This window comes from Rhodamnia argentea, chromosome 7 (genome assembly GCF_020921035.1).
Source record: "Rhodamnia argentea isolate NSW1041297 chromosome 7, ASM2092103v1, whole genome shotgun sequence".
NCBI lineage: Eukaryota > Viridiplantae > Streptophyta > Magnoliopsida > Myrtales > Myrtaceae > Rhodamnia > Rhodamnia argentea.
This window is the reverse complement of record NC_063156.1, coordinates 6134686-6144321: the sequence shown is the minus strand read 5'-3', so window position 1 is coordinate 6144321 and position 9636 is coordinate 6134686. Positions and strand designations below refer to the sequence as shown.

The following is a 9636-nucleotide window of genomic DNA, read 5'->3' as shown; positions in this document are numbered from 1 at the left end:
CTATTTCTTGTTTCTAGGAGTTTCGACTGGAACTTTCCTAAGGTCTCGAACTTTTGAAGGGCCTTTAGTTCGGCGGCGTTGGAATTAGGGGCGTCAAGAAAATCCGAGCCGGCTCGGTCCGGCCTAAAAGTTAGGTATATTTTCAAGACAATAATTCGCCTTCATCTAATCGACGAATCAGATAAATATCGTCATTCCTTGAACAGCGTTTTAGCCTTAAAACGAAAGCAGAGCGCGCAAGACACCCGAGAGGGAGTCGTCCTCTTCCTCTTCCTTGAGCTCTAGGGTTTCGGTTCAGTTTCTTCCATCTCTTCGATCGCCTTCTCCTTCCTCGTCGTCTTCTTTCGGCGACGGAGCGACGCATCCGGCTGCCCAGATGGCTGGCGACCCTCGGTGTGGGACGCGGAACGTGCTTCCGAGATCGCGAATCGTGGGATGAGGAGTGATTCTGGTAATTCTGTTCATTGCACTCGAAATTTCAAGGGCCAGTTAGAAATTTATGATTTTGATGTGAACTGCACGATATGTAATGCTTTTCTCTCTTCATCGATTCTCGCATCACTTACTTTGGAACGACGCATCAGTTTAGTTCCTTTGGTCTGCGAAGAGTCTGGTTTGTGGAAAGGACGGTGGTGTTTTCGGGCTTTTGATGGCTAAGTGCGCAGATTTTATGATTAATTTGATCAGGCAACGAGATCTGTAGTTAACTTTTGAAGAGCCTCGATACTGTTCCGAGCAAGGCTCGGCCCGAATCGGCCCAAAAGTAAAAGGAAGAAATTTAGCTCGAGTCCGGGACTTCGTCTCTTCCCTGTTCCGCCGCAGCCACGCTCCCCTTCCACGACCCCTCCAGGCTCTCGCCTCCGCAACAGCACCAACGGCAACTACCACCTCCGGGAAGAGAAGACCAACAGTCCCGATTCCCGATTCAACCAGGCTCTCCGCAGCGTCCAAGGGTACGTGCCCTTCTCCTTCTTCATCGCAATCCCGCATCACACTCTTTTCTCTTTTCAATTTTCAAAGGGCTTTTTACCTTCTCTCGGAAAGAATCGCTCAAAACGATCTCTCCTTCTTTCCCTTGGCTCTGTTAATTTGGAGAATCCAGCTGTAATCTGAGCTCGTGAAGTGGAATTTTCCAAAACCTGCAAGGAAAGTTTCACCGCTTCAAGCTCGATTGAGGAAGCAAACTCAAGAAGAAGAAGGAGGAAGAGGGTATGATTCTTGATGGACTTTTATGTTGTCCCATTTACTTTGTACAGGATGTGACAATGTTAAATATAGGACTATCGATGTCTCGAGATTTCTCTATTTGTGACGATGGTCTATTTGTTGACAAACAAAATATATATGTTTGCGTGTCAGGAGTGTTAGTATATTTTGAAAATTTTGAATTTCATTTGAAATCGATGTTGATTAGCAGTTAGAATTCAAGAAAGTGAGTTCTTTCTTTGTTTGTCTTATTTCATTGTAAATGTACTTTAGAACTTTGTGCGAGCTTCGGTTGGAGAAGCGTGTGTACAAAATCATGATCTCTAATCCAATTTGAGGCAACAAGCCAACAGGGGTGTTTTTCTTGGCGAACAATTTGAAATGGAGCTCATTCATTGCGTTAATTACGACATGTGCGTGCAGGTGAACAGTGGACGTGCAATTTGCACATGCTTTTCCTTGGAATGATGAGCTCAAAATCTGCTGTTGAAGAATTTTTTTTTTAACACTATGGGGATCTTGATTCCAAATTCTTAATTAAAAAAAAAAGGGAAGCCAACCCGTCCCAACCGGATTGAAGAGTTGGGTCATATGTAATTCGAGCTCGGGCTGGCTCGGGCCGGGCCGAGCTTGGTACTGTATAGTTTTGGGCCGGCTCGGGCCGGGTCTCGTTGACACCCCTAGTTGGGATGATAAAGACGCTGGTCCTACCATGCGATGTAGGCACAACTCTTCCCCTGTAGAACATACTTCGTTCTTTGTGTGGTTTTTATGCAAAGTACGTTGATTGTTGTTAGGGATGTACTTCAGGGGATACAAAATGATTTATTCTAAGTTGTCAATTCTCTCTTGACGGCATTAATCCCCCGTACTTTTGCTCAAAATTCAAAATCGTCCTTCTACTTTTTTTTTTGCTTTTTAAAATTGTCCTGTAATTTGAAAAATGGTTGATCAATAGTCCTTCCATTAAATTGTTCGTAAGAGGTACTTCTTTTGTGACCTTACCCGGAATGCTCTAGGGACGAACAATACCATTTTAAAAAGTAGAAGGACCATTTTATAGAAACAAAAAGTAGAGTGACGATTTTGAATACAGAGCCGTAGTACGGGGATAATCGGGATAACTGGCGACATTATCCCCAAATTTTAATATGCTTATTTTCCATTTGTTGAATCCAGAGTCCAAAGTTCAGAATTGTCATTGGTACTTATTGAATTGTTCACATGACGGGTTCTTCGCCTTTACCTTGACATTAGGTTCAAATGCTGTTTAACTTTGCTTTGATACTAAATTTGAGTATCTCGTTGAGCCAAATGAAGTTGAATGTGTGTGCTTCCACGCACTATTGCCTGACTACAGTTGATTAGCTTGAAATTTCTTTATTGCTTTTGTTATGAATGGATGGATTTTTACTTTTGAAGCTACTTGATGATATTTGGTTGGCGATAGCTTCTTAATGATGGAAGCTATATGTGTAAATGGCTACATGCTAGAATGATAAACTGGATCAGTAAAGTGTTATGCGAGAAGTATTGAGTACATGCTTTAGAAGTCATTTATCGGATTTCTGAATTTTATAGCATTAGAATTTTTTCTTTTACTGTAACTTATAAGCATTTCATGGCGTTATAATTGACTTCAAACTTAAATTCTTGTTCATTTTGAACCTCAATGCTAATTTTACTATTTCAATCTTCCTTGCAGACCTATCTTTCCACCAAAATACATTTATTTCTTGTAAGGCTGTCCTGAATTTATGAAGATATCACATGCATCATAGGTGCTGAAGTTCAATTCGGCTAAGATTGAAGGGCATAATCTGTCGAAATCAAAAGGTTCCAAGATGGAGTTGACGCTCACACAACCTGATGATTGGCATCTTCACCTTCGTGATGGGAGTCTTCTTGAAGCCGTTCTCCCTCACAGGTCGTCTATTTTTAGCTATATTTCTTTGGTTGATTAGCATAACTCGTATGCATATGTTCTCAGACAATAAAAGTATTGCACAATGGGAGGTGTCCCCGGATCTGTTGAGCTAGTTGCCTGATGTCTCCTTCTTGTGTCTGGTATTTTCCTCGTCTCCAGTGCGAATCATTTTGGAAGGGCTATAGTGATGCCAAATTTGAAGCCTCCTGTCACTACCACATCTGCTGCAGTGGCCTATAGGGAATCCATTATGAGAGCACTGCCAGCCAACAGCAACTTTACTCCTCTTATGACACTTTACTTGACGGATTCAACAAAACCCGATGAGATCAAACTAGCCCGTAAGTCTTACATTGCATCCAGATTCGGAGCAGTTCCTCGATTCTAATTGAGCTATATGTGTACACCATTTGACTTGAAGTTTTCTCTGCCCTACTATCTAAGAGGTTTGAAGTTTATTGAGGCTGTCATGCTCATGACCATTGTAAATGTAATTCTGTTTGGTCTTTATTTTTTGAGTTTCTCATGATACTGGATTATATAATTCACATTGAGCAAGGTCAAGTGATTTAAAATGTTCTTATTTTTTAAATATGCTTTCTGAAATTTTGCTTTCATAATGCTAATTTGTAAGATTTTGATGAATCTATTTGCCGGCTTTTAATTAGTAAGATAATAAAAGGGCAAATTAGGCAGAGGCTGATAGATTTCTTAAATGCAATACAGTAACTGCACTTGTGATTCGACCAAAAAAAAAAGTGCACTTGTGAAAGTTTATTTTTGTTAATTTTTGAGCTTGTCTTGGTTGGCAACTTAATGGAATTAAGTATTTGGTTTGCTCAGGATAAATAATTCTTTCTGACAGTTATGTCCTTTTGATAGCTCCTTTCTTTTTCTCTTCCGTCTTTTTCATGATTGAGGTTTTTCCATTGATTTTTTTCTGCAATATCTCTGTGCCAGCAGTTTCATTGACATTCTCTGAATATAATTTAACAGAAGATAAAAAAGAGCCATTTGCCTCCTCTCTCGTTTCTTTTTTTCAGAGTTAAATTTATTATTCTTTAGTTTTAGTCCATAGGCAATGATGATTCCAATTGCATAAGCAGGACAGAGTGGTGCCGTGTTTGCAGTAAAGCTGTACCCAGCTGGCGCTACTACAAATTCTCAGGATGGTGTTACCGATCTTTTAGGAAAATGCCTTCCTGTCCTTGAGGAAATGGTCAAGCAAGACATGCCTTTGCTGGTAACTAAATTATTCAAAATCAATTGCTGTTGGCTATCTTGTCATGACTTTCTGATCAAGATTTCTGGCTTGTTACACTTGCAGAATGGGTTGTAGTGTGGTATGCCTTCTCCAAATTAAATTGAGAATAATTAAACTTTAAGAGAACTGAACATTTTACCATGCCCTTGGAAGAGAGGAATGGCGAGAACTCATGTGAGGTTAGGGGAAATCGGACATAATCTTAATTGGTTTGGTGGTTTTTATGTATTGGTCATATGTATCCAAAGGTTCCTATCTTTGTTAAGGTTTATGCTGCTTCTTGGATGAAAATGCTGCAGGCATTGTTAGATTAATGGGCAACTTTCCTATCGTCGTTTGTAGGAAGTCATCATGCAATTTGCCATTTTGCACCTTTCATTTTGGTGTTAGTTTGAGTAGACAAGTCGACATTCTCGCTTAGAAATGCTTTGGATGCTACTTGCAGGTCCATGGGGAGGTTACAGATGCTGCTGTGGATATATTTGATCGAGAAAAGGTCTTTATTGACACTGTTTTACAGCCTTTAATCCACAAACTTCCACAGCTGAAGATTGTGATGGAGCACATCACTACATCTGATGCTGTTAGTTTTGTTGAGTCTAGCAAAGAAGGTGCAATGCCAATTTATGGCAGTTTACGTCTTTTTACTTTACCCCCTGCCCTCTCCTGACAAAATATGTACACACACACACATATGTATGTGGGTATGTATGTGGGTACGTACACACACACACACACATACATGTGTGGGTATGTATATATACACACACGTACATATGTAGGTTCGTATATATGTATGTGTGCGAGAGAGTGAAATCTGAATCTGTATAATTTTTCAGGATTTATAGCGGCTACAGTTACTCCACAGCATCTTCTCTTGAATAGGAACTCTATATTCCAAGGAGGATTGCAGCCACACAATTACTGCCTTCCTGTACTAAAAAGAGAGACCCACAGTAAGTGAATATTTTGTATGCTGTTGCTGCTACTATATGACTTCACCGATCTCTTACCTTTTGGTCTTGCTTAGCAATCTTAAGTAGCCTTGACCTTTGGGCTCATACTGGTTTAAAATTTAAAGTCCGATAGGCCTATTGAAGTATATTAATTGCTGAGCCATCTTCCCTTCCTGAATTTGCATCAATTATACATCTTGCTCAAAATTCCCGGAGTCATGAGTAGTTATTCTGATTGATATGGACATGAGGTTCTTCAGAGCAGTGTGCTTAAAGCTTATTAATTTTGCAAACTTTTACTTGTAGAAAACTTTTTTTCTTGAGATTCACTTGGTCATGCTTGATGCCATCTAGGACAGGCTATTGTGGCAGCTGTGACTAGTGGCAGTAAAAGATTCTTCCTTGGAACTGATAGTGCTCCTCATGAGAGGCGACGGAAGGAGTGTGCTTGTGGATGTGCTGGTATCTACAATGCTCCAGTTGCTTTGTCACTCTACGCTAAGGTCTTTGAAGAGGTACTTTCCCTTCTTTCCAAAGTTGATTGGAGTACTCATGAGCTTTGCATGCCTTTAAAATAATGTGTCTTTTTGATAGTTGACCTCTCATAATTGTATTCCAGTCATTAGAGCTGATGACCCAAAAAAAGGGAAAAAAAGAAGAAGAGGAGGAAATGAATTGACCACCCAAGTTCCCAATAGGTTGACCAAATTTGTCCATGGATATGGTCTTGCTCCTTTTGTTTGATGATTTGTATAGATAGGATATTGTCTAATGTGAAATTTTTTGTTTCTAGCTGGTATCAGTTTGATACATTTCAGCCTTTTGATTTGTTTATGAGATTTCATGTCATTCTTGAATATAAACTTCCTTGAAGGACGTCATAGTAAATTTTGTGGTTGGCATGTGTAAGTCTTTAAGCTTGTTTATGCTAAAATCTAATTTGCTTGCTGAAAATGAAAAATCTCTATAATTTCAATTGCTATGTTAATAAGGTTTATTACCTATATTTTACTTCTATCGGTCGAAGGTCTCAAGCCAGGTTAGATATACTAAAATCAGCAACTCTCCATGCACCTATTCTCCAATGACATAGTATTTAAGAGATCTTACTCAATGGAGAAAAGTAGGAGAAGGACATAAGTGAGGTAACTGAGATTGTCTCCATTGTGTTCTTGTCTGAAACTTTTCTGTAGCGCATCCATATGCACTTCCTAGTTGAAAGTCCTGGCTCGTCCTTGTGGCCTCGCAGGAGTAGTTATTTCTTCTGCAAAAGTTTTAGAATCTGAAGAGAGAAGAAGAGAGAAAGGACACAATGACTATATATTTACTCGATGACTTGATGATATAATACAAAGAGCTCTGTTTATACCGAGAGAAAGTTCTAATTACCTTATGTTACACTTGCCTAGCAACTGATTCATAAAGTCACTAATTATATGTTAACTTTTCGAATCTCATTTGGCAAGCTTAGCCTGAGCTAGAGTTTTAATATTATGTTGGTGTGTCATTTAGCTGGATCTAGCCATTGAAAGAAAGCCTTCTTTTATCTGGTCCATATCTTAGCTGTAATACATTGAAGCTGTTCTCTGCTCAAATCAATTTTCTTCTAATAGGTATCGAGGAGTAAAAGATGCATGTTGCCCTTAAATTCGATAGTTTAGTACTGAAATTCATATGGATTTAGTCAACTTGTGTTTAGGTTGATATGTTTAAGTCCTGCTGATGGACACATCAATTATCTTTGTCATCTAATTATTAGACATTGGTTTTTGCTACTAAGTGGTAACATATGCCAATAAGTGTTTGGCTGATAGCAGTTCCTAATTGATAGGCAGGGGTACTTGACAAGCTGGAAGCCTTTACTAGCTTTAACGGGCCGGAGTTCTATGGGCTTCCGAGGAACAAATTGAAGATTACGTTAAGAAAGAATCCATGGGTTGTCCCAGAATCTTTCTCCTTTCCATTTGGCGAGATCCTCCCAATGTTTGCAGGAAAAATGCTTGACTGGCAACCACTTCTTTAAATAACAAGATATGGTATGTTGGGATAGTCCAAGGTACCTTTCCTGGTTAATGTCTTACTATTGCAAGGTGCATCTATTTCTGTTTGTAAGTTAACTCTTATAACAATTATGGAAATGTGTATTCGGCACGGCTTGGATAATCGTGAGGGTTGGTTTGCTGTTGCGTGGGTGCGTAGGAGTGGACCTTCATGTTTGAGTGCGTGTGTGCATGCGTTCATATGCTGATGTACTGTGTGGATGTGCATGCCGAGGTCCGTACTCACGGTGCGAGCATGTGTGCATGCAAATTTTATTTTATTTTTGGTCGTATGGCATTGCCAGTCCATTTGTTTTATATATATAGTCATATCTGGAGTTTCCTTCAATATCAATCCATGTCAGTTCATTCCTCGTTCACGCAATTAGCATATCGTATCTGATGTCAGCTTAATTTTTGTTTCAGGGAAGGGCTTTTGCATGTCAGAACACCGGCTTCATAGACTTAAAGAAGAAACCTTTCGACTTTTTTGCCTGGATGATGAAATGACCCGGATTGTCTGGACGAGATCTCTACCCTTCATTCCTCAATAAAATATCAAGCTTCTAAACAGCTTTCAAACCATGTTCGTCTTGTTTTCTTTAATTGGTTGCTCTGGGTCAAGGGAATTTGAATCAGATTTGGTGCATCCACATGGTAATTTCTAGATGCAAACTTCTCACTTTCAAATCACTAACGCATTATCATGGCTTTGGCAGGCGCTCCTAACCGGAAAGACTTGATTGCAATCGGCTTTCGATCCCTCACTCCCCTACAGACCACGGAGAAACTTCCTTCCCCAACTTTTCTCCATGTCAACGCACTGGCACCACCTGGGGAAATAATTTCTGCCATTAAAGGTGGATAAAATAAGAAAGTCCAGCAAACTAGTGGAAGTGGAAGTGGAAGTAAAAGAAAATATTACGTTTGCCGCCCCCCCTCCCCTTCTTCTGTCCAATTTTCACAAATACCCCTCTTGAACTTTTTATCCGTAGGATAAAGTTGTTCGATTCGAACCAAAGTTCGGGGAATGCACTGAGAAAATCTGACGAAGATGAGGAAATGGGAACGTGAAAACCAAAGAGTCGAGAACATATGAGCTCACGAGTGAACTTCTGATCCACCTGCAAACGACCCCACTTCGGCTTTTTCATGGTTAAAGGGAAAGAAAAGGGTACTCTACGATATAGACTTGGGAGGTCTGATCCTATACCAAATCCAAGTCCAATCCCATAAATAGACTTGAACTCGAGTGACTCTATGAAATGTGAAGGAAACAATGCCGAAGTCCCAATACTTAGGGGCGAGTTTCGAATTGAATCGATGAACCGTGTTGTATCAAAACGAAATCCTCAAAAAAAAATTCTTGGTTATGTCATGAACCCGGCTTTTCAGTGACAAGAAAGCGCGCCTCAAATAGGTAAAAGCTTAGATGAGTGAAACAGTACGCTAAATCAACGATGAGAGCTAGGACTTTCAAGTCGGTGGTTCAAACGTGAAATTGTTTGTGCTCGGCGGCAAGGGGGAATCGGACGTGCACCGTGCATGTGCCTAATTGGAAACATGGACACGGTTCCTGTCCTGGAAAAGAGGCTGAACTATTTCAGAAACGGAGTACAACGTACTCAAATTAAAGTATTGACATTTTTAGGGTTGTAAATATACTATGTTTCATGTAATAACTGGTAACTAGCAAGAGAGGCTTTGCTTTAACCAATTAGATAATATCACCGGATACAATACTAGAATGGATATGATTTCTCGGGGCTCACTCGATTTGAAGGGTAAACGAAACATACAAAAGTCAAATAAAAGAGATAATGAATGTTGAAAAAAAATAAACGTGGCCCCCTTTTTTTTTGTCCTTTCTTCTGTAGTAGCCTTCCTTCATTTATAAGAAAGTGTTTTTTTTTGTATTCATGAAAAGTTTTTCTTGAATAGCCGCAGGAATCTTCCTTTTGTTTTTTTTTATTCATTCTTCTTTCTCGGCGCCTACCATGAATCAGTGCAACTAACAACCAAATTCAGAAACTGCGACAAACGTGCTCAAATCCAAAAATCAATTTTATGTTATTCAAATAATTTTTAGGATTGTAAATATACTATGTTTCATGTAATAATTGGTTGCTCAGAAGAGAGGCTTTGCTTTAACCAATTGGAAGCAGATGATATCACCGGATACAATACTATAATGGATATGATTTCTCAAGGCTCACTTGATTAAAATTCAGATCCATTGTTTCT

General features: G+C 39.5%; 1 protein-coding gene across 2 annotated transcripts; it reads left to right on the top strand.

Annotated features, from left to right (window-relative positions):
• On the top strand, positions 1 to 8082 carry LOC115754486 (dihydroorotase, mitochondrial). Of its 2 annotated transcripts, XM_048282855.1 has the most exons (10): positions 1 to 83; positions 1896 to 1925; positions 2988 to 3133; positions 3293 to 3474; positions 4240 to 4376; positions 4843 to 5008; positions 5237 to 5353; positions 5708 to 5868; positions 7185 to 7409; positions 7819 to 8082. In XM_048282855.1, the coding sequence occupies exons 2-9, from the start codon at positions 1896 to 1898 to the stop codon at positions 7374 to 7376; spliced, it is 1131 nt and encodes a 376-aa protein (XP_048138812.1). In that variant the 5' UTR covers positions 1 to 83; the 3' UTR covers positions 7377 to 7409; positions 7819 to 8082. The 2 variants fall into 2 exon arrangements, with proteins under 2 accessions (XP_048138812.1, XP_048138813.1); XM_048282856.1 differs by lacking the exons at positions 1 to 83; positions 1896 to 1925 and having other exon boundaries at positions 3008 to 3133; positions 3364 to 3474.
• The last annotated feature ends 1554 nt before the right edge of the window (positions 8083 to 9636 follow it).

What these genes read in the sequence shown, in the direction of transcription:
- LOC115754486 (XM_048282855.1), top strand. Translation starts at nt 1,896, where the DNA reads ATGATAAAGACGCTGGTCCTACCATGCGAT. An exon ending in TGTTGAGTCTAGCAAAGAAG is followed by an intron (nt 5,009 to 5,236) that starts GTGCAATGCCAA and finishes ATAATTTTTCAG; the next exon opens with GATTTATAGCGGCTACAGTT. An exon ending in ACGCTAAGGTCTTTGAAGAG is followed by an intron (nt 5,869 to 7,184) that starts GTACTTTCCCTT and finishes CCTAATTGATAG; the next exon opens with GCAGGGGTACTTGACAAGCT.